The following is a 26,016-nucleotide window of genomic DNA, read 5'->3' on the forward strand; positions in this document are numbered from 1 at the left end:
GTTTAAGGCCAAACTGTTACCAAATGAAGAGCTGTTTGGAACCCAAACAACCAGCTCTAGTGAGCAGAGCCAAATGATCTGGGTCCCTTTAAGGTGCAGTATGTAAAAGAGGGAACATTAGTCACATCTGAGAGTCATATTCTGTATCAGCTAATCCCATTCATTCACATCAGTACCCATTTACACGCCACAGACGAAGCAGTAGGGTTGAGGGTCTTGCCCAAGGTCAACTCAACATGTGAGCAGAAGCTGGGGATCAAACCAACGACCTTCTGATTGTGGGAATACCGACTCTACCTACCGAGCCAGTCGACCCTTGAATGTGTAATAAAAGGAGTGTTATCAGTCTATCAAAAGTTGCAGAAAAGCCATGAATACCTTTCAAACTGCACAAATTCACTGACTACATTTTGATGCTGCAATGTTATCTTTACTCTGTGCAGATTACACAGTCTGCAGGAATTTGCCTGTAAATTCTGATTATTGCAACAAGTAATTACTCAATACTGGGTGTCTATAGGGCTTCTAGTTTTAATCCTGTTATATCATAACGTGTTTTTATCATCAAAAAGTTTTAATTTGTAAACTCTACTGTTTAACTATTGGTGCAGTATCAGTGTTAATTTCATCAGGTAAAATTAGGATTAAAAATATTTCTTGACGGCCTTTTTTCCATGACAAAAACTAGACTAATACTAACAAAAATAGATCTGTGATGACTAAAACTGGCAAAAACTAAGTTTAGTTTTCGTCAGAACTAGACAAAAATGAAATGTAGTTTTTCGTCAGGCTTTCAGAATCTGTGATATTTTTCTACTGCTGGTAAATCTGTCAATAAACAATGCATCTGTAGCTATTCTGCCCCTCAGCTGTAGAAAGCAGGGACCCCAGGTTTAGCAGAGTGCAGAAAACACAGTCTCATGATTTGGTACCAGATTCAGGCAAGAAAAAGAATGCTTGGACTTAAAGTAAAGACTAATGTGAGGACTTTTTATGGACTAAAACTAGACAAAAATGTCTTGAGTTTTCGTCGACTAAAACTAGACTAAAACTATAAAGGGTAGAAATGACTAAAATGGCACTAAAACTAAAAGAAATTTTGTCTAAAGACTAAAATTAAAAATAGCTGCCAAAATTAACACTGGTGTAGTATATGCAGGTAAATGAAGCATATCCTCTTATGTTTTAGCCTTTCTGGTATACCCACCTCTAAATCTCCTCTACTAAGATGGAAAGGCATCGACGACAAGAATAGAATAATCTGAGTACACTAGAACATTGCATTACCCCAACACATGATATGGAAAAATGTAACTCAACATGAACGGCTTGTATCAGCCTAAAATCTGTGAGGCTGTTGGGGGTGATGGTAGTCAACTTTTCTTTGACTGTAAATTTCTTCAATGATCCTTCTTCCCCAAAACAAAGTAGTTAAGTAACAATGTGCAAACACTAAATATCATATGATATCTTTATTAGACCTTGCCCACCAGTGATGATTTATAGCATCCTTGCTGAGTCATGAAAGTTAGAAAAAGTAAACAGTAAAATAATTTGATAAAAAGTCAGAAACATAGGAGAAATTTGTGTTTTCTTTATATTTTCAATTTTGCCTCTCAGTTACGACTAAAAGTTATGGTTTGACTGTTTATTTCATATTTTAACCTTTACATCTCATAACTTTGACTTTTTATCTCATATTTTTACCTTTGAGATTCATAATTTTACATTAAATCCTAGTTTGACCTTTTAAAGTCATGATTTCTACTTTTATCTCATTTTTTTTTACCTTTTTCAACTCCTAATTTTGACTTTTATCTCATTTTTTTTAACTTTTAAAACTCATGAATTTGAAATTTAATCTAATATTTTGAAATTTTAACACACAATTTTGATATTTATCTCACATTTTGATTGTTAAATATCAACAATTAGATTTTTTTTTCTCGGTTTTGCTGACCATTTCAACTCCTAACTTTAACTTATAGCTCATTTTTTTTTTACCTTTAAAACTCATGATTTTTAGTTTTATTTCATATTTTGACTTAAAAATCATGGTTTCAGAATTCTATCTCATACTTAAGTTTGACTTTTTTTTCTCAGATTTTGAGTTTTTAACTTGTCATGTTGACCTTTTAATCTCAAAATCATTTAGGTTGACAGTCAATGGTTAAATATTGACCCTGTTAGGCCCTCAGGTTAGACCCAAATTCAGAATTCGGCCCCTGCTGTGATTGAGTTTCACACCCCTGCACTAAAGGCTCATTTTAAGACAATCTGAATATGTGAGATGATTGCACGTCTTTTTTGTTTATAACTCAGGGTGGTTATCCTTTGCTGAATGGGATGCTTAAAAATGTGGGTATAAAATAAGAATAAACCCGTCTCTCCAGGCATCATCACTCCACTGTGTGCACTCCTGTGTCATGTACTTTTTCCCAACTAAGCATTTGCATTTGAGCTCTATAACCTTATCTCTAAGCTGGGAGGGAGACTTTAGGGAATTATAAGTTGGGTTTGAAAAAAGTGGGTGTCTTGCCCTAAAGTACTTTATATAAGTTTAAAGAAAATGTAAGAAAAAAGAGGTAAAAAAGAAAACATGTTCTTGAATGCCTGCGACTTTAAAGTGTCAATAATAAATCAGTGCTCTTCTTGCACATTTTCATCCTCGGTACTTATTAAAAAACAACATATGGCATGTCAGTGAGTGTTGATACTAAAGCCTGTTGTCTGTCATCCTGAATGAGACACTCGGCTGTGCTGGAAGTGACACTCTGCCTCTCAGAGAGCCGGGTGGAGGGTTGAGAGCTTTTGCCGGGAGAAGGAGGAGAGAGATTAGCCTAAAAGACAGCTCTATTAGAGACTTAACCTGGGCTTTGATCATTTCCTGAGCTCCCCTTCAGATCAGCCCGAGCAACAGACGGCAAATCTGACAGGCTCCCGCTCTCCCTCCACCAGCACTCACATCCCTCATAATGTACCCAGACTTCACTGTGATCAAAGACCCCCCCCTCTCCTTTCTGGGGACTCGGGCTCCATCTGTCTCTCCACAAAAGAGAAGACGAGCAGTGAGAAGCCGGCTGTCAGGCTGAGTGAGAGGAGTATTTTTGGGCTCGTATATGAGTACAGTATTCTGGAGTCCAGAGACAAAAAGCATATGTGATGTTTGTTTTCTCTGACACATCCTCACTCCCTCCTCTTCTCCGGATCTGAACTGCAGCATAATGAGTAGTGCCAGCTACTCCCCTCCACTGTCAAACGTGATTGGTGTGAACATACATTCTGTGTACACTGCTAAATGCACGCTACAAAGCCGACAGATAAGGGCATTTTCATTTGGCGCTGACTGGCCAAATAGGGAACATTGGACAGAAAAAAAGCACCCGAGGCCTTATTCATAAAGCTAACAGCAGTGGATTACACTAAATGTTCAGCTCAGCGATTTGAGCTTTTTCATTTCACTGAGGTTCTGATTGCCTGAAACGCACTGCAGCAAACACACTCTCAGCAATTACTGCGCTGACAAATGATTAAAATTAACATGATTATCAAGTTGTACACAGTTGAAAGAAACGCCGATAAAAAAGGGCAATTTGGCTTTCAACTTTGGAAGTTCATTCTCCTTACAACAAACTCATGCCTTAAATAATTTCAGATTATGCAACAATAATCAGGTTTAATCTACCAGTTACAGTGGTTCTGACAGAAGGCATTAGTGTATACAGAGAGCGCTTCTCTTTCATAAAACATCTTCCATCTTTTTTCATATGAACAGACTTTAGAGACTGAAGGAAATGCAGCTTCCTGCCTCTTTTAAAGTTTCATTTAAATATATGAAATGTTCTATTAAACATCGTAAAGTGATAATAAATCTGTATTTAAGTTTGTTGTATGTTACGTCACTGTGTTATGAACCCCCAGGTCAAATTTCAGTTAAGTTTATAAAACTAAACTTCAAAATCATGAAAAATGAGGCAGTAAAATCTGCTTCAGGATGGTGTGGGTGTGTCGGTTGAATGAGCTGAAGCCACGCCCACTCCAGAGAAATACAATCCTCTCAGATTTACAAAAAACAAATTCTAAAATGGAGGAAAGCACTCATGCTATTAGTCTGCCCCTTTACCCTAAGTTGACCCTATGACCCGGGTAACGCCCCATTGTGAGCTGGTGACATCACCAGCCCACATGTTTGCCCCGCCCAAATTAAACCCAGCCAGGAAAGAGTTGAAAATGATCTAACCATCTAAATCCAAAATTCAGTCACGTGTAGATATCAGTGTGTTCACATGTTTACAGCAACCATATCTAACATATCTAGTGTGTTAAGACACAACGTTTGGATTTCACTTTACAGGGTCTTTAATGCAATCCTCTAGAATCTATCTGGGACATCCCTGAGGATTTATGACTATGGAGCAGCCCCTAAAATATGGAAATGAATACAACATGCAATAAAAACTGCAGTTCTCCATGTGGTCATCTGAGGCAGACTATATCAGAGGTTCTCAACAGGGGGGTCAGGACCCCCTTGGGAGTCATGAAGCACTGAGAGCAGGTTGCCGGATGCCTTTAAAACTAAGGAATATTTTTTCAAATGATTTTAAATGGAATATTTTACCCGTTTTGGGAAAATATATGCATAAAATTAATTAAATGTAAAATAAAATTGTCCGGTCCCCTAATAAAATGGAGAATGGGTCCTCCCCAGCTGTGATTGATTGATGATATCAATGAATGTGTGTTTTATCTATAGCACTGAGGGTACCTTCCTGTATGACAGTTATCTCATTTTGGAGCTGAAAAGTGTGTCAGACTATTATTAGACTCCAATGTTGAAAGTATTTATTTACAATTTTGCCACATTTTAACATGTTTTCATCAGTTTTCTCCACCATTTTTGACATTTTATCACATTTTTGACACACCAATTCACTACCTCCTCTGCCAGTATCATCCACCTAAATGCATTTTATCACTTTGAAACCCTTTCACCACTTTTTCTGCCTGTTTTGCCACTTCAAAACCATTTATTTCCACTTACCGCCTATTGTTGCCTCTGTTGACCCATTATTGCCACTATTAACCCCTTTATGTGCCGATTTTTGCCCATTTTAACCACACCATTTTTTATGCCCACTGTTGGCAGTTTAACACATTTCAGCTCATTTCTGTTTACTTTTCTGCCTCAGTTAAGCCATTTTTTCCAAATAAAACCACTTTTCCCCACTTTAAAATCCCATTTCACCATATTTTCTACTCATTCTTGCCACTCTAAAGCAAGCAATAACCTCCGGTCCTGAAAAATGAAGGAAATGCAGAAATGCACAAAATTGCAATATGGTAAGTGTCCACTTGAGGCTGGCTACAGAAACACACAAGTCATGTACACATGGCATGTTAGAGAGACTGTTTTTACACTAGAAATAAACTGGTTTACAGCCTGGTTCAACAAACCAAATGTGTCTCATTAGCTAATGTCGTCATGAGCACTCACTTGAATTTTTTTGTACCACAATTGTTTCAACTGAGGAAAAACCTCACTGCACACTGCACATCTCATTTGATTGACAGAAAGCTTGACAGGCAGACGCTACCACCAGTAGGCCAGCTTTAGCAATAGCTTAGCTGACAGGAAGTGGAGCTCAGTGGGCGGGCTCTTGTCTACTGCTAAGTTGATCCAAAGTTCGGCTGAGACAGCAATTTCAATACGAAAGCCGGCTTCAAAATCTGTTTGAGTCTGCCTTTTGTAACCAACGGCTGACATCATTCAGGCTTTGTCCAATTCTTTCTACAGTCTATGGTTTGAACCCATTTCTGTCCCACTTATTCCTCTTTTACCTCTTTCTTACCCCTTTTTATTACTATTTCTTGCCACTTTCATCTAATTTTTGATTCTTTTAAGTTGTTTCTCCTACTTTCTAATCCCTTTTCACCACATTTTTCCCCCAGTTTTTTGCTATTTTTAACCCATTTTTTTTCTGTTTGATGGAATTTACATTTTTAAGATGGCAACATACTACAGCACAAAAGAATCAAAAATAAAATTTGTTGCTTTGATATGAGTGGTTGTTATTCAGGTTAGAATAAAATATGGATATTACAGCCTAACTCTACAGTGGACCAGGATTTTACTGACCTTCATGGGCCCCCAGTTTGGCTGGGCCCCAAAAAGCTCTCGCCTGTATCCCCCTTACTGGCGGCCTTGTCTGCACATGACTATTCCTGATTATGCATGGCTGTGTTCAGCCAACTTCAGGTACAGTGGGGTTTCCCGGTCTCCGGCACCTTTATTTTGGGGGATATGGACTGAGAGTTTGAGAACCACCGGACTATATGAGCAAAAGCTGGTAAAGACTACAGTAGGTACGCTGAGGCTATCTTGACTTTTGTTTAACCAGCACAGGTGGAGCATAGGGGGGCTTATGGGGCTTTCGCCCATTTCAACCCGACACGATTTGCTGCACAGCTGTTGCTTGAATGTGCTGTGTGTTGGCTGTGTCTGTCTGCTGTCACAGTCCTGTCATTCTCCACAAGTTTTACCTTGATAAATCGTCTTACAAGTGACTAAAATCACCATGTAGATTTTGTGCATGCATCTAATGCTGCTGTTACATGCATCTCATTAAATCTAGAGAGCAGAGGGCTCGCCTGTTGTTATCCCAAGCCGTGTGCATCTCTCAGCCAAATTAGACAGGGATATAATAAATAGAGGGTCATGTTTAGAAGATATGTGTTAACATTAGTAGAATAAGTCAGAGGCAAGAGAATCACAGGGAGGTCATACTTCTGGTTTGTGCTTTTCAAAGTAAAATCCCAGTTTGGCAGCTCAGTGATACAAATCAAGTCACTTGTGGGGATTATAATTACTGAGGTAAACTCTGTGAGGAAAGACAGGGCTGTGGCAGTTTTGGTTTCTTCAGATCAGGTTCCCATGCTTCAAAACTTTGCATGTGTTAAGTTCGATGTTTTTCATTAATCTAAAAAAGATAAAGAAGTAGAGTAATGATTTATTTGAGAGGCTTATTCTACTGCCAGTCTTGAAGTCAAAGACCTGCTTATGAAATAAGGATTGTTCCTTTCCAGCTACACGAGGGTGTTGAATGTCTATTTTTGCATAGATTTCCCTGTTTTCTCCAAATAAACCATGACTCATAGCCTGTCTTGGTATAAATATAATTCTATCAACACTTTTAATGTAGTTCTGGAAATAACTTGGGGACTATTACTCAATCTCCTCAGTGTTTACATGACCAAATGTAGGTTTGACTGTCCTTTTCGCAGCTCTCTTGGAGCAGCAATATCTCCTGGCCTTGAAATCTTTTCAATTTTCTGTTTGCTCAAAATGTCAAGAAAAAAATAAGTGTGGTAGCATTTTTAACACGTGAAACACAGTGATGGTTGTCCTCTTGGGACTTTGTCCCATCTCCACACAGGAGCTCTGGAGCTCAGTCAGAGTGACCAACGGGATCTTGGTCACCTGTCTTACTAAGGCCCTTCTCCCTTGATTGGTCAGATTAGTCTGGTAACACACTCTTGGAGGAGTCCTGGTTGTCCCAAACCTCTTCCATTTGAGGCCAATGAGCTCCTGGGAGCCTTCACTTCAGCAGAATTTTTGTAGCCTTCTCAAGATCTGTGTCTGTCAACAATCCTGCGTCTGAGCTCTGCAGGCAGTTCTTGGTTTTTGTTCTGATATGCACTGTTAGCTATGAGGCTATCTATAGAGAGGTGTGTGCCTTTCCATATCTTGTGCAGTCTGTTTAATTGACAACAGGTAGACTTCAATCAAGGTGTAGACAAAAATCACATTGATCAAGAAAAAGGGGAAGCACCTGAGCAAAATTTCAAGTATTTTTGCAAAGGGTACATATAAAATACATATATCAATGTGAGAGTTGTTTTTTTATACATTTGCAAAAATTAAAAATTTCTGTTTTCACTGTCATTGGGGGATACTGGGTGTAGTTTCATAAGAAAAAACATAATCTAAATGAGTGAAGCATCAGGCTGCAACATAAAACAGAAATGCCTGTGGCTTTTACACAATAGTGATAATGGCATAATTCATCCTATCAATGGATGAGCAGAAATAGAGTCATCTGCATGGCCTACTAAATTAAAAGAATAGATATGCTGCAAAACACAAAAACGATTTAAAATTCTGCAGGAAACATTCAGCTCATTCATGAGCACGTAAATTAGCCTTTGGCACAAAAATTGTGTCTGTAATTTCCACAGGTTTAAATTCATGATTTTGCTCCCACTAACGAGGCAAACCCCCGCCAACTGGCAGAGGTGCAAAATGGTGCAGTGCTGCCCAGAGAAGCCTGGTGATGAGCTCACAGGGAAAATACAGACGTGACATACAAACAGCATGCTACTTTACCAGCCTGTGGCTAGTCTGATGCTTGTTTGCTTCCTGTTTTGACGTCAAGTTGATGTAGTGATGGAACAATCAACTAGCAGTCTGTGTTTTATTTTGAAATGAACCAGATGCTCTGTGCATGTCTGAGCAAGGAGATGGACTGTGGTGCATGCTGTAGAAATACAAAGATGTCATGAAAAGGAGCAAAATGCTGCATGCTGAGTGTAGATGGAATGCTGCACATACAGAAATTGCATGTTAAATTTAGATAACCAGACTTTCCCCAAATTCTCATTATTTTCCTATTTCATCCTTTCTTACAAGTATGGTCACTTATAGCTACACAGAACCAACATGTTGATGATCAAAATGTCAAAATTAAAGGTTTTAAATGAGCAGTACCCAAATAAATGACATCAAGATGGCAAGAAGCATGCTTTCAGGTTCTTAAGTCATGAGTTTCTTTCTTTCTTTCTTTCTTTCTTTCTTTTTTTTTTTTTTTGCCCTGTTCAATGCATTGAACATCATTTGGCCATTTTATTTCACACTTAATCCATCCTTGGTCTCGCTCCATCACTTTAAAACACAAACATGCAAACATGAGCATACATTTCGGCTGGAGCAGATTTTGCCTCAGGGGGTCTTGCTTCTACCCCATTACGAGACTAATGAAAGCAGCGAGAGGATCAAATCCAATGATGCTGATTCTGACACAGTTTAACCTCCGTACAGATCTGTGACCTCTGTGGAAGAGTGCGCTCGCTCACACGGATAACAGATGGATGATTGATACACATCCTCTAGGTTATATAGGGGTTAAATGATCGCATGAATGAACAAACATGAAACCATCACGTGTCTGTGCAGCATAAATTTGTAGGTTTTAACATGTAATTGCAGTATTTGTATGTTTTAAATCTTTATGTAGTGCTGATTGCTTAAATAATTCATTTCTGTATGAATAATAAATGTGTTAAAATGACTCCAATGTCTGATTCTGATTACCTGCTCATAAGGAGGAGGGGGAAAGATATCATGCTAGCATTTAAAATACCACAATAATGACAGAGGAAGTGGTTTTAATTACCCTGGAGAACTGCTGCTGTTGGGAAAAACTGTTTACAAAGAGTTGAAAACATTTCTTCCATCTCTTATTTCCTTTTTCTCATTTTTCTGTTGCTTTACATCACGGACAGAAAATCTGTACCACAGCAGTCTTTAGTTACCCAGAATCCAAGAAAGAACATTACAAATATTAAAATGAGAAGTATCTCATTTTAAAGAAGATTCCCTTAACAATGAACCAAAACTAAACTAGCTTGTGGAAAAGTCTCACAGCTACATCCACAAAGAAGACTGTGCAGCGTTTGCTCCAGCTAACATTGTGCAAAAGAGTCAAAGAGACACTCTCTGTAAATATCATCCATACTGGCACTACAGGAAAAACATTTTCTATTTGACAGCTCTTTTTGCAAAAACAGTCATAGCGGCTCTTACTCCTTTCCAGAGTTGGAGAAGAAAAATGACTACTGAGAGCTGGAGGTAGCTCTCCTGTATTTACAAGTGATGTCCCACACAAACTTTCCAGTTAAGGGAAAACCAATTCACCTAAAAGACTTTTGAATTAACATAAAGGGATATTTTGGATTTATCAAAGATAGGTTGCATAGTAAAGCCATTAGTCTACAGAGATTTCAATATTTCCCCTTTACACCGCGTTCCAAATTATCATGCAAATGATATTTTCTCTGATTTCCCTAAATAGTCGGTATGAATGACAGTCAGTATAATTTTCAAGTCATCAACCATTACAGCGTAATTCACATCTTTTCAACAAACCTCCCAATGATAACTATTTTTTAAAATAAAAAACTCAAGATGCATTGTTCCACATTATTACATACAACAGAGTTTCAAAACATTTTATAGGTTGTAAAGAACTGAAAATGGTCATTTGCTGAATTTGCAGCATTAGGAGGTCATATTTATTGAAATCAAAGCCATTTCAATCAAAAACATCTTAACAGGCCAAGTTCCATGTTAACATAGGAGCCCTTCTTTGATATCACCTTCAGTATTCTTGCATCCATCCAAGAAAGTGGTCAGTCAGAAACTCTATATACTTTGCTGAGGTCATTTTCACACCTTCGGGGACTCTCAAGGGGCCTACCAGCTCTATCCTCATGATTCTGGCCAAAAACATGACTCCGCCCCCTCCTTGCTGATGTCACAGCCTTATTGGGACATAGTGGCCATCCACCAACCATCCACTACTCCTCCATCTGGACCATCCAGGGTTGCACAGCACTCATCAGTAAACAAGACTGTTTGAAAATGAGTCTTCATGTATTTCTGGGTCCACTGCAACTCGCAATGAGAAGCTAGGCTATATAGCCCTGTACACAGGTATAATATGTCCAAGTAAAAGTTTAGGGTAAAAATTGGTCAAAATACAGTGGCTAAACTGTACATTTAATCTGTCATTTTTGTAACGTTTCATTTTTCACCCAGAAAGCCGCTGTAATGCGAGCTTTGGCTACATGCTCTTCCGCCTCAGCGTATGTGTCCTCTCTATCCACTCTCCTCCTGGATGAAAAAATGAGTAAAAATCCTTGAAGGTATTTAAAAGAGCTCCACCAGTGCAAATTACAGCAGCAGTGGACACAAGCCTTAACATCTCTAACATGAAAGGGAAAGATTCCAACTCATCTGTAAGTTATTTAAAAAGATGTCATTGGTTCTTACCTACTGGCTGGTAGCCCTGCCTTGTAGGACCCCCAAACGGGTTACGAGTCCCAAAAGAGCCTCCGTCAATGGACCCGTACGACATTCTGCCTGATGGTTGGTGCTCTGGCAACTTCAGGTATCTGTAGAAAAAAGAACAAACCAGAATTAAACTCCAAAACATAGTTTCTATCCAGTTTCTTCCAACTGTATAAATATAACACTGACAGTCCGAGCAGAGGAGGAACATCTAAACTCTCATCTTCTGGGTATTACTTAGTGGCAAATACTGTAGACTTTAATATGATTTTCCTGTTTGGAAAATATCCTTCAATTTTAAATCAATAGAAGTGGTCAGTGCACCACTCCTAATGTCTAATCTGTTCCACTTACAGATGGTTTTCATTGTATGAAAGCAGACAGCTATCAAAGAATTAAAAAGAGTTCTACTCCATTTTGTTATGCTTAAAAAAGCGAATAAGTGAATAAGATCCAAGAAGCCCTCTTTTGCTGCCAAGGTCCAAATGTAAAAACAAGACAGTCTTACTTTTGCAAATCATGAAAATATCACACCATGATCCAAATTCAAGATGATTTGTGGGCTTGTAAGTGAGTCCCAGAAATCATCCATGATTTCCATCCTTTCCTGAAAATTGAGACCATTTAGCAGCAAAGATTTCACCCAGAAAAATGGCCCGTTGAAGAAAGATGAATTCTCCTCTGCCAGACAATTTTCAATTTCCTCTGGTTATGGAGCTGAGGCCCTCGTTGTCCTAGAAAATCCAACATTGATGTCTGGGTTTTTGTTAGTGTCCCTGGTAATCGAATAAGACCAACTTAGCTTTGGATAATTTGGCCTTTAACTCATATTTCATGCCGTTTGTCACTCATAACTCAACATCTAATCTGACATACTCTGTTAAAGGTCAGTTGAGGAGGGGTAGATGGGTCGTTTTTTACAGCATATTATTTTGGCATGCCTCAGGGATCTGTCCTTGGGATGTTTTCATATTTCTTTTAAGTAGGGATAACTTTTCAACGTACAGTCTAATATTGCCAACATCTACCAAAGAGTGCTGAACAACCTATACATAATGTCCTCGAAATACTGTGTATTCAGTGGTCCAGTGGTTGGGTTACGGCCCATGTGCAGTACATAGGAAGCCCAGGTTTGGGTCCAACCCATGACTCTTTCACTGCATGTCATTCCCTCTCTCTCCCACACTCGTTTCTGGCCACTGTCTTATCTCTACAATAAACACCCCCCCCCCCCCCCACACACACACACACAAAATATCTTGGGATAACAACAAAGTAAAACTTATTATTTCAAAAACCTCAGATGTGACTATAAGTGTTGAGACGGAAAATTCAACACAAACATTTGTCTTTGGGAGCAGATTCATCACTCTAGACTCTTCTCCTACAATCAAACACAGATTAAAAATATCTCCAAAGCAGTTAAATTTAATTTATCCAACTCTAGACAGATCAGACCCTTGCTTTAAATGTGGCCATCATTTTAAACATGCTTGCTTTCTGTGTCTAGATTTGGAGATTTCATGCCCATTCAAACTGTTAAGGCTGTAGCTCTACTTGTACCAGATGCTCATTTCGTTACTCAGCCACTTTTGACTCACTTTGTGAGTACCAGGAAAGGCTGAAGGTGGAGGATGGTCTGCAGTTATGCAATCCTGCATCAACTGTACGGATGAAAACTTATAGCTCCCACTAAATAAGAGCTAGAGCATAAAAATCAGATAGTATTGGCAATCAATTAATTACTGAAACCAAATCACTGATTACCTGGGAAAGATGTATGTTTAAGAACGCTTGCAGACCAAAATTTCAAAAATACATTAATGTTAAAAATGTTTAAAGATATGTTTGCAATATGGTTGTTTAATATATATATATATATATATATATATATATATATATATATATATATATATATATTCTTTTTTTTTTGTAATCTGAATCTTTATGTACATGGGGGTCCACCGAAGGAATCACTTTCTCTTAGGGGAGGCTCACTCCCCCACGCTTTAAAAGCCCTGCTTTAGATGATGCTAAAGTATCCTGAGAAACATGTCATCTAAAACACTGGTTCCCAGTTGGTCAGACATCAGGACCCACCAGGTCCTCTTTAAGGAAAATCATGACCCGAATATATATAAAGAAAATATACAGCACTGTGCAGAAGTTTTTGGCATGTTTGGGCTGAAATTTGAGGCTGAAATAAGGCATGTAATGGCGAGTATGCCCACCTGAGGGCCCCATCGGATGGAAAGGAGGATTGACCCAACCCAGGTCATGCTCTGGATGTCTTTGTACATTACCAAGGGCATGGGAAAATAATCTGATGAAAACAAAACAAAAACCACAGCTTTAGGGCGGAGTTATGGGTAGATGTGGCGCTGTATGTTCTAAGGACCTGAAAACTGTTGGTGGTTGCTGGGCGTATTACCAGGGATGCAAAGGCCTGGACAAAAGAAATGCTGTTAAGCTCGACCTTGACAGCTGAGCGACACACATACATGTCAAATGTGTCGACACTGACTCTGGCCACCCTCCCTCCTCTCTTCAGCCCGGGGTTGTGGAACATCAGGACCTGTGAAAAACCGTTAGCGCTCTACATGCCTAAAACTTCTGCACGGTACTGTATATATATTTCATGAATGTTGGTTAATCAGTAGTCACCGGTTAACCAGTTTTCTTGGCTGCTATTACACCATGAAGACATAAGAACACTCCAAAAAATGTTGAAACAAAACAAACATGTTAAAGCACATCATTACAGAAGGATTTGCATGTGTACATCATGTTTTTAATCCATTTTCACAAGATAGCACAAAAGTTTAGTAAAGCCGGAGAATTTCCTTGTTATCTTGGGTAAACCAGCTTCACTTCCCGACAAAAGGGAGATAAATAGGTAGAAATCATGAGAAAAAAAAACCTGCAGCCACAAATTACTGTATGTCCACTTAGGGCTTCCATAGATAGAGTTTGTCTTGCATTTTCTTCCCTTGACATACAGTTGTGACCTACTAGAAAGAACTCCGCAACCCACTTTTGGGTCCCGACCTACCAATTGAGAACCACTGATCTAAAAGGACTGGGCAGGAGTCTACTGGACTCAAATAAAATAATCAGTAAGAAATGCCTGAGCCTATTTGTCCAGCATATATTTGTATTATTGCCAGAATTCAGTAATCATACCCTCTTGTGTCTGTCTGTGTCATCCAGTAGAGGAATGGAAACGTAATAAACATGCAGCTAAAGTAACAAGGGATTATTTTGGAGTCAGCCCCTTCAGGATGTTAACCTATTTCCATGAAGAAAGGCGGAGGACGCCGAATACTCATCTGAATTCTACTAAAAAGGTCAGATCATCATGTGAACATGTGTTTCACCCGCGGCCAGAGACACACAGATGAAACGCTAATCAACAAATCTCTCTCAGCACCTCAGCATCTCTAACAAAGGTCACAGCATGATACGAGTCAAGTGGCCAACGCTCTCTCCTCCACCGTGAAAGACAAGCATTCAGACAGGCAGGCCAATGTGATTACACTCCTGAATAATTGTGCTGTTCATGGTTGTGTTGAAGCCACTGAATCCGGACTATAGCACTGGCCTTCTGCGTACGAGGCGGGACAGAGGGGCAGCCAGAGATCTAGCGTCCGAATATTACATGGAGACAGATTCACTGGGCCACGAGAATATTTAATCCGATTAATTTTCATAGAGAAGGGAGATTAATTACTTTTGGCAGTCCATAAACAATCTTGGCTCTGCTTGATTTCAAGCCCAGTGACTGAGGCTCACATCCCTGTGAAGTGTGAACGTGCACCGCCGCTATCTTCATGAAGGATGCACATTCATGGATGAACATTCATGTCTGCACACATTCGGATAATCCTACCCTTGACAACAGGGAAGACTTATAAGTCCATTCACTTATGTGCTCCTACCAGTGAAAATTGAGGTCATCCAAATGTTGCTAAAGAAATAAACAAAGACAGGCATACTGCTGCAAGTAACGGATCATCCCTCAGACGCCAAAAGCATTGCAAAGCAACAAAAACGGCTCTTATTTGAGCGGCTATGATAGACTTCAAAAGCAATCATCTTCTTTATTGGCAGCTCTGGTTCAGGAGGTACTTTCTCCATTAAAATTCTCCATTGACATGTCACAAAAAAAACATTTTTTAAACCAGGATGCAAGTCAACCAGCTAAACGATGCTTATGGCTGTAAAAGATTTGCTCTGGCAGGTAATTTAGAAAGAAATATGGAGATACAGGCAAAAGGTTTGCCCAGATTGTAAACATGTTTTTCTGGGCAGGAAGTAGTAGTGCATCCAACAGGTGGAGTCAAGGCATGGGCATGGTTGACCCCCCTGGTGCCCTATTTTTTGATAGAGTGTCCCTTTTGAATGTCCCCTGGTCTCTGGCACCTTTATTTTGTGGGTCACAGGCTGCAAAGGTTGAGAACCCCTGCTCTAGAGTGCCTTTCCAGTGGGCAAAACTTGGTTAAATGCCTTTTAGGTGTCCATATAAGGGATAAGAACTTGGTTGAATGTCCTTCGGCATGCCCTGTCAGTGGGCAAGCAATAAACAGTGCCCTCCAGGGTGCCAGACCAATTGATAAATTGTGATAAATGTCCTAAACATTAATATTTCAGTGGAAATAAATAATATAATGCCCTCTAAGGTGCCCTCCATTGGGCAAATCTTTGATAAGTGCTCTCTAGGATGCCCTATGTGGAAAAAAATGATAAAATGCACTCTTTCCAGTGAATGAAACATGGTGAACAGCCATCTCAGGAGCTGTTCTCATGGACAAATCTTTGTTAGCTGCCCATATAGGGGATGAAACTCAGTTGAGTGCCCTTTAGGGTGCTATTCCAGTGGATAAAACATGATGTATTGCCCCTTTGAAGACTCCTCTAGTCAAAAACAATATTGTTTGGATGCTTTGTTGGATGCCTTCTTGGGCGTCCCTCCAGTTGACAATACAGGTGTCCTTCCGATGGGAAAGCAATGAAATGTGCATGTTAGGGTGCCCTCCTGGTTGTCATTGCATTGGGTAAAAAGTGAATATGTGCCCTTTAAGGTAGCTTCCAGTGGACAAGTCTTGTTCCAATGCCTACTCAGGTGCCTTTTCCAGTGGATTACGCTTGGAATATCGCCTACCAGGGTGACCTTCAGAGGACAAAACTCAAGGGGGGCCTGTATTTGATAAAAAGTAATCCTTCAGGTGCCCCTCCAGTGGATAAAGTGCCCTCTAGAGTTCCTTCCAGTGGAAAAAAACTTAATTATGTTCCCTCAGTACTCTTCCAGTGGACAACACCTGGTTGGGTGCCTTTCCATTGCACAAATCACTGAAAGTGCCCTCCAGATTTCCCTTCCAATGGATTAAACTTGGTATGTTTCACTCTGGGGTGTCTTTCAGTGGACAAAAAGTGACAAATAGCCATCTAAGATGGGTCCCAGTGGGTGGATGTTGGTTTTAGGTGCCATTTCAGTGACAATACTTGGTGTTATGCCTTCATGGGTGCCTGCAGTTTATAAAAAGTGATAAAGTGCCCTCTAGGATGCTCCTGTGGTGAATTAAACAGGATAAATTGCCTTCCCAGACGTCCTTCCAGTGGACAAAGCAAGGCACATTGCTCTCTCTGGTGCTTTTCCAGTGGACATTTTGGTAAAGTGCCATATGAGATGCCGTTCTAGGAAACAAAACTTGGTTGAATGCCCTTTTGGGTGCCCCTCTGGTAGAAAAACGCATGACATGTGCTCTTCAGGGTGCACTACCAATTGAAAAAATGTGATAAATGCACCTTCACATTGCCCTTCCAGTGGATTAAATGGGATATACTGCCCTCCTGGGTTCTTTCCAGTGGACAAAACTTTAACAGTGCCCTCTTGGGCACCCTTCCAGTGGACAGTTTCAGTATTTCAGGAGCAGGTTCTCTAAACTTATGTGATTAAGTGTAGTCAGCAGTAGGTTTAATCACATAAGAAACCTGTTTAATCATCCCCAGGGTTTCTAATTATCTCACTCTAAATGTATGACAAGTTTTTGTGTGTAGATTCCTTTTTTTTTTTTCCTTTTTTTTACCATTTTCACCCCTGCCCCTCAAACATCCTGGGTTTGCCACTGGTATCCCGCAACCGTGGGAATCCCTTATTTCAATGCAACATATATCAGTAAATGGCAGTCTTCTTCAAAACAGCACAACTGAAAACACTGCCTTTTCCCTGGAAGCTGTATTTTGTATATAAAAAGAGAAACATTCACCACAAAAGATGAGGAGGTTTTGTCTTTCATCATAGCCCTGAAGTGAAAAAAACCAACATTTTCTCCCTTTACCTTCTGCTTGAGAAGGAATACTTATTTTCTTAAAGGAAAAAAATACCTCCCTGAAACAGTTTTCAACAAATAAATAATATACAAACACATGCAGGAGGTGGAGGATTTGTCTAGCACATGAAATGCCACTGTTGAATGGAGACGGTCCACACATAGAGAAAAATGGGCCCTTCCACTGGTAAACAGAGTAGAAGTGAGGTAGAGCAGTGTGCACCCCGGTGTGACACTGCAGGACACAGAAGGATGGTAAATACAGGCCTGGCAGGGCACACAGACTGGATTCACAGCTCCTCACCACCCCCACTGCTTTTCATTCAGTCCCCCACTCCTTTCACAGCTGTCATTATCAGCAACACAAGGCTTAGCTTAGCCAGAGCGGGCAACTGAGCAGAAATAAGCCTACACCCTGGACACAAATGCTGCATTTATCACAAACAAGCAAGGCGGGACTGTGTGTGTATGTGTGAGTGTGTGTGGGTGGGTTCAGCTGATATTGACTTGTAAAGGCTGATATAAATATTTCTAGACTGAGGTGAGCATTGATGTTTTTCTTTATTCAATACACATTATTCAACCATCTCCAATCCAATTATGAGATGTTTCATTAGTCTTAATTATGTATTAACCACCATGAAACAGGTTTAAACTAATAAACACATAGGTCCATGTGAAAACAGGAAGTAAATCTAAGGATTTAAGAGGGATTTTGCACATTTGACATTTAAAAAAATAAATAAAGAAAGAAAGAAAAAAACTGGCAGGGACATAAAACTACCTCATTTGAGTTATGTTGGTTTTTGAAAACAACATACATCAAAAAAGTCATAAAAACAAACCAGGCTCATAAAGCTGCTCCATTAAAGGGAAAACTACAACTACTGTCTGGCAGCAACATGCTTGTGAAGTATAATATTACTAGAAAATCAAAGTCTACAGAGGTGGGTCACAAAGATGGGTTGGTTTAAGACCTTTTTACCATGGAAAATTTGTTCAAATGTGTATTCTTGAATCAGACATTTGGCCAAAATCTTAACAAACATCACATTCACAAGCGAGGGGTAAACATAAGGCCCAGTGACATTGACCTTTGACTTATAACCGTTAAATCCCATCAAATCACCTATTAAAAACTTTTATACAGAGTTTAAAGAAAATACCTAAGAGCCTAACTGAGATATCTGGATCACAAGCAATAAATGAGCATGAGGCCCAAAGGCCTCCTCATTGGACCAAGACCTCCAAAATTTACCAGGTCTAGTCTTGGGTAAGAGCGAATGTTTTTACAAGATTTGAAGAAAATCCCATAAGGCATTTTCAAGATATCAGGTTTACAAGAAAAAAAAAATGAACACAAGGCCCAAAGGCTTCAAACCTTGACAGAGACCTGCAAAATGTACCAAATTTAGCCTTGAGTGAGAGTGGATGTTTGTGCAAAGTTTGAAGAAAATATCATTAAGCACTCTTGAGAGTAAGAAACAATACATGATGCCCAATGTCCTCAACCTTGGACTACGACCGCCAAAATTTACCCAGTTTGGCCTTGAGTAAGAGTGGATATTTATGCAAAGTCTGAAGAAAGTCCCATCAGGCATTCTGGAGATATTAGGTTTACAAGCAACATGAGGCCCAGAGACCTCAACCTTAGGCCAAGATCTCTTTAATTTATCCAGTTTGGCCTTGAGTAAGAGTGGACATTTGTGCAAAGTTTGAAGAACTTCCCATTAAGCATTCTTGAGATCAAGAGTACAAGCAACATATGAATATGGGGCCAGATATCCTCAACCCTGGATCAAGACCTCGAAAATGTACCCAGTTGGGCCTTGAGTAAGAGTGGATATCTATGCAAAGTCTGAAGAAATTCCCATCAGGTGTTCTTAAGATATCAGGTTTACAAGCAATACATGAAAATAACGCCATTGGCCTCAATCTTAGACCAAAACGTCCAAAATGTACTCAGTTCAGCCTTGAGTAAGAGTGGGCATTTGTGCAAAGTTTGAAGAATATCTGCCAGAGCCTTCCTGAGATATCAGGTTCACAAGCAATAAATGAACATGAGGCCCAATGGCCTCAACCCTAGGCCAAGACCTTAAAAATTTACCAGGTTCAGCCTTGTTTAAGAGTAGGTATTTGTGCAAAGTCTGAAGAGATTCCCATCCGGCATTCTTAAAGACCCTGTAAAGAGAAAAGAGATCTGCATTTAGGTTTGTTGTAGGACAGGTTCCTGAAATATGAGCCCCCAGGTATAATTTCAGTCAAATAAAACATCTTGAAGTTTATCAAATTAAGCTTCAAAGTGAAGAAAAATGAGGCAGTAAAACCTGCTCCAGGATGGTGTGGGCGTGTCTGTTGAATTAGCTGAAGCCACGCCCACTCAGGAGAAATACAATCCTCAAATAAAAAAGTTACTACAGTCTGATTGAGATAAGCATTCACGCCATTGGCCTGCCTCTTTACCTTTTATTGACCTTAGAAGAAGAGACAAATTCCGTTTTCTGGCTCAAATCTTTGTTATGATGCTTTGAATGATCCATAGACCACTGTGACCAATGAAAATAAAAACAGCATTTAGCTGACTGTAATAAAGGCAGTGACATCAGTTAACAACAGACTGGACTGAGATGAACTGCTCTGGGATTTTATATCGTAGTGTTAGAGGGGCGGGATCATTCCCCACCGTGGGCTTGTGACATCATGAGCCCGCATATTGGCCCCGCCCACATTAAACAAAGCCAGAAAAGAGGTGAAAAACTTTCCAACAGTCTAAATCCAGAATTCAGTCCCATGTAGATCTCAGTGATTTCACATGTTTACAGCAACCATATTCTAACATACCTAGAGTGTTAACACACAAATTGTGGATTTCCCTTTTTCAGGGTGTTTAAGATATCAAGAGAGAGAGTGGACATGTGTGCAGAGTTTGAAGAATATCCACTGAGGCATCCTGAGATATTACATTCACAAGCTAGGTGTGAAAATGAGGCCACATGAACTTCTGACCTACAACCTCAACAGTCAATCTGTTCATCCTAAAGCCATATGAGACGTTTGTTTTAAGTTTGAAGGGAATTCGTCAAAGTTTCTGGAGTTGTCACATTAGCAACTAAAAGCAGAACATAAGGTCAAATGACCTCGATTAATTTTATAAAACCACCAAATTCTAAAATGTTTAGTAGAGTGAGAGTGAACATTTAGAAAATCCCTCTGTGTATTCTGGGATGCCACATTCATCAGCGAGGCATTTACATGAGGCCTGTTGACCCTAACCTGTGATCTTTAAATTCATATCACTGCATCCTTTAGTCAGCTGAGGTCTTTTTATCTCTTTATCTCTTACAAATGTTGAACAGAGTCCAATAAGAGAATTATCTCTAACACCTTAATCTTGAGCCTCTGCCGTGACTGTGCTGTTTATCTTACCACTTGTCTGTTTTTGTGGGTTGTGGTAAAAGCATCCAAACATAATAACACCTAGAATACTGACTGCTGACAGTAAGGTTCCTTCTAGACAAACATGAGAGCAAACAGAGACATTAGCTTACACAGATGATTTACTTCTGATTGACATGGTAATCATGTATAAATAAATTAATCCAAATAACTTGAAATAACCCCCAACAGTGTGACTTTAACCGGCTTTAATCACGTCTGAATGTCTACATCAAAATCCCACTGATTTACAGAACCCTCAAATTATCATAATCTGATATATGATCCTAATTCTACTAATTAATGTGATTAAATATGCATGTTATGCTGCCTTAATTCAGCAACAATCCACGTGGCATCAACAAATGAGAGTAATTACATTGGCAGTAAGTAGCGAAACTGCAGATGCTGTTCATTAATGCTGACAATCCTCCAGTGCATACTGCAGGATTTAGATTATTATCACCCTTCCTGGCAGGCTTCTATGTACATTTCATTACACTTGGAAAATTGCAGGTGCGTCAGTCTGCTAATAATTTCCCAGACAGGAAATGGTATTTTGATATTTTTCAGGAGGTTTCCTGCTGAGGAGAGAGCGATTACAGTTTAATTACAGTAAAAAAGAGGAGAGTTGGCACCGTGGAAAGTACTACCCGATTTATTTGACTTCTAAAGAAAACTTGAAATTATTCACACAGAAAAAAGAAAAGGCCATGTGGTGTCAAATATATCCACTGATGAACGGTCAGCATATTCACTTCCCTGATGTTATTTATTCAATGACCTATTTTTCTGTCATTTAATCCAGCTGGTTTACTTTTATTTTTCTGCAGATGAACTTTTGAGATCTCTACCTGTTTTGCACACACATTGTTAAAACAGTGATACTAAACGTGTGGCTCCTTTGTGATTATTTGTGGATCTTTTATGTATCAATAAAAAAAAAAAATCTTCCCCCAGAAAAGCTTAAAAGGAGAATTTTTGCCCTTTTTCACAATTTTTTTTGCCACTTTTCACCCATTAAAGCTACCTTTTGCCATTGAATATCACATTGTTTTCTACATTTTTCCTCATTTTTTGCCACTTTTCTCCTATTTCTATGCCCATTTTTGTCATGTTTATCCTGTTTATGTCCTTTTTCATCATTTTTTTGCCAAGTAAAGCTACCTTTTGCCATCAAATACAACTTTGCTCTTTTCTCTTCCTTTTTTTTTTTTGCTCTTTTTTTGCCTCTTTTCCCTATTTTTTGCTACTTTTCTTAAATTTAAGCTACCTTTTGCCATTAAATACCCCATTCTTTCCTAGTTTTTGCCCATTTTTGCCACTTTAATTCCATTTTTGCCCTTTTTCACATTTTTTGCCATTTCCACCATTAAAGGTACCCATTTTCCCTTGTTTTTCTACCAATTTTTTCCAAGTTTTTACCACTTTTACACCTTTTTTTTTTTTACATTTAAGCTACTTTTTGCCATTAAATTCCCCCTTTTTCCAGTGTTTTGCCTATTTTTGCCACTTTCATATGATTTTTGCCCCTTTTCACAATTTTTTGCTCATTTAAGCTACCTTTTGCCATTATATATATCCCCTTTTCCCTGTTTTTCTATCAATTTTTGCCTTTTTCCCTATTTTTTGTCAATTTTCCCCATTTGAGCTACCTCTGCCATTCAATACCACTTTTTTCCCTATTTTTTGCCCATTTTTGCCACTCCTGACTGCCTTTTGACTATTTTATTCACCTTTCTTAGTCACCCTTTTTTTTGCCACTTTTTTGCCAATTTTGGATCATTTTTTGGCACCTGTAACCCATTTCTGCAACTTCTCACCCATTTTTGCTACTTCCTGGCCCTTTTCCCACTTTTTCCTCCTCAATTTTACTCCTTTTCACCAACTTTTGCTGCTCTTTGACCATTTTTGTCACATTTAACTTATTTTTATTGCTTCTTTAAGCTGTTTCCACTTAGACTGTGGCTCTTGCAAAGGTACTTTTCAACAATTTGGCTCTTTGGTTGAGCAGGGTGAAGTAACAGTGGCTTAAAACGTTTTCACACTTTGATGATTAAAATGGTGTTATTATGTGTTGATCTAAACTGGTGACCATGCCACTGCCATTATCATGGTTTGCCATGAAAATGATTTTTGCAATACATCATAACCGGTTCAACTCGACCCCCCACCTGGTGGGGAGTTGGCCCTGAAGGAATCCAATGGCCAGACAGGAAAAGTAGAGTGGTGGGTGAAGAAGAGGGGCTGCTGGCTGGGTGATTTTCATGCTTGTGATTGACAGAAACCTTATTCCTTTAATGATGTTGGTGCAAGTTTTGCACAAAAATTTGGACTAGAGACCTATTTAAGTGTTTGAGGGTCAAACTGATACAGAAAGAAACAATGATCTACAAAAGTTTTTACTTCACCCTCTGATTGAGTGTAGGTTTGTGCCAAATTTACAATAAAAACATCCTCGATGCATCCTTAAATGTGGGGAATTCACAGGTCTACAGAGTGTATGCACTTATCTTTTAGTCTCCATAGAGTATACTAGAGCTCATCAGTTTGTAAAAAAAATCCTCAATTGCGATTATTTTGGCCTATGTTTCAATTTTGATTATTTTTTTGCAATAAAGGGTGTGAAAATTTCTGTCTTACTATTCCCTTTTTACTTGATGAACATTACAATTATTTCAACAGATTAATTAAATGATTAATGAGTACATTTCTTCAGCAATTTCTGCACCAAAAAGTGAATATATTTTAACTTCTGTATGATATGAAGGCCAGCACACCAAAAGATGCATGTCAATGATACTTGTATATCACTTTGCTTTCAAGAGATAATGCAAAACCTGTGATTTTTAAGGTTCAAGGTTGTTCGTTGGTATCCAAAAGGGAACGTTTAATGTGTAGACAGGAGTTCAGCATCTCAGATTCAAAAACAACAATACTGATTCTGAGTCTGTCATAGGACAGACTGGTGGGTCCTGAAGCTGGATCAGTTGAGAACCACTGGTTTACACCAAAAATCCCTCTCTCTTACCTCCCACTGGTCCAGAACGCAGCAGCTAGGCCTCTCCCTGGTTTAAACAGACATCTTGTCATTGGCTTCCCATTAGTTATGGAATTGATTTTAAATCTTTACTCATTACTTTTAAAGGACTAAAGGGTCTGGTTCCAGTCTATATAACAGAACTTTTAACCCCCAGGAGCCAGCCCACAGCCTTAGATCCTCTGACAGGGGCCTTCCTGGTTGTTTCAGGTAATTGGGTCTGGTTCTATCAGTGCCTCTCGACTTTGGAACAACCTACCTGAAAAGATAAGGTGTGCAGAGTAAGTGGCTTCTTTTAAATCCCTTCTTAAAACTAATTTTAATAGACTTGATTTTATGTGATGTTGTCTTTATATATATATTTTTTTATCTTCTCACAGATTTTTACTTTCCTTTTATTTCTTAGCATATTTCGCTTCCTCTAGAACTCTTACCGTCACGGACAAAAGTATTGGCACCCCTGAAATCTTTCCAGAAAATACACCATTTCTCCCAGAAATTGTTGCAGTCAACAAATGTGTTTGGTATACATGTGTTTATTTCCTTTATGTGCATTGGAAAAACACAAAAAATCTGAAGAAAAAAGCCAAAATTGACGTAATTTTACACAAAACTAAAAAAAAATGGGCCAGACAAAATTGTTGCATCCCCAACTTGATATTTGGTTGCACACCCTTGGGAAAAAATAACTGAAACCAATCACTTCCTACAGCCATCAACAAGCTTCTTACACCTCTCAACTGGAATTTTGGACCACTCTTCTTTTGCAAACTGCTCCAGGTCTCTCAGATTTGAAGGGTGCTTCTTGCAACAGCAGTTTTGAGATCTCTCCATAGGTGTTCAATGGGATTTAGATCCAGACTCATTGCTGGCCACTTCAGAACTCTCCAGCTTTGTCTTCAACCATTTCTTTGTTCTTTTTGAGGTATGTTTGGGGTCATTGTCCTGCTGGAACACCCATGACCTCTGACACAGACCCAGCTTTCTGACACTAGGCCCTACAAGGCAGCCCAAAATCTTTTGATAGTCTCCAGATTTCATGATTCCTTGCACACAGTCAAGGCACCCAGTGCCAGAGGCAGCAAAACAAGCCTAAAACATCCTTGAATCTCCAACATGTTTGACTGTAGGTACTGTACTTTTCTGTGTGACTTGCTTTTCCAAAAAGCTCTACCTTAGTCTCATCTGTCCACAAAATGTTCTCCTAGAAGGATTGAGGCTTACTCAGGTACATTTTTGCAAACTCCAGTCTGGCTTTTTTATGTCTCTTTGTCGGCAGTGGGGTTCTCCTCGGTCTACTGCCATAGCGCTTCATCTCATTCTGATTACGACGTATGGTCCGAGCTGACACTTTTGCACCCTGAGTCTGCAGGACAGCCTGAATTTGTGTGGAAGTTGACTGAGGATGTTTATCCACCATTCCAACTATCCTGCGTTGCATTCTTTTGTCAGTTTTTCCTCTTTCGTCCACGTCCAGGGAGATTAGCCACAGTTCCATGGGTTATAAACTTCTTGATTATATTACGCACAGTGGACAAAGGAATTTCAAGATCTCTGGAGATGGTCTTGAAACCTTAAGATTGTTCATATTTTTCCACAATTTTGCTTCTTAAGTCCTCAGACAATTCTGTGCTCCTCTTTCTCTCCTCCATGCTTGGTGTGACACACACAGGCACACAACACAAAGGTTGAGTCAACTTTTAGACATTCTAACTGGCTTCAGGTGTAATTTTTATATCGCCAGCACCTGTTACTGCCACAGGTGAGTTTAAATGAGCATCACATGCTTGAAATAAAATGATTTACCCACAGTTTTAAAAGGGTGCCAGTTTTGTCTGGCCCATTTTTGGGTTTTGTGCAAAATTCTGTCAATTTTTACTTTTTTCTTCTGGGTTTTTTTTTTTTTTTTTTTTTTTTTTTTTTTTGTGTTGTTCCAATGCACATAAATGAAATAAACATGTGGATGCCAAAAACATTTGTAATTGCAACAATTTCTGGGAGAAATGGTGTATTTTCTGGAAAAATTCCAGGGGTGCCAATACTTTCGTCCATGACTGTACTTGCCATTATTTTCCACTAACCTCAAT

The 26,016-nt window shown here is 39.2% G+C and overlaps 1 protein-coding gene across 1 annotated transcript in view; it reads right to left on the minus strand.

Annotated features, from left to right (window-relative positions):
• Positions 1-26,016, minus strand: part of tsnare1 (T-SNARE Domain Containing 1) — a 302,556-nt gene that overhangs the window by 223,472 nt on the left and 53,068 nt on the right. Inside the window, exon 2 of the mRNA XM_041794183.1 lies at positions 11,108-11,229. Within this exon, the coding sequence (XP_041650117.1) occupies positions 11,108-11,192 (85 nt within the window). The 5' untranslated portion in view covers positions 11,193-11,229. The remainder of the gene's footprint in view (positions 1-11,107; positions 11,230-26,016) is intronic.

The sequence above is a fragment of the Cheilinus undulatus genome, linkage group 8, assembly GCF_018320785.1.
Source record: "Cheilinus undulatus linkage group 8, ASM1832078v1, whole genome shotgun sequence".
Lineage (NCBI taxonomy): Eukaryota > Metazoa > Chordata > Actinopteri > Labriformes > Labridae > Cheilinus > Cheilinus undulatus.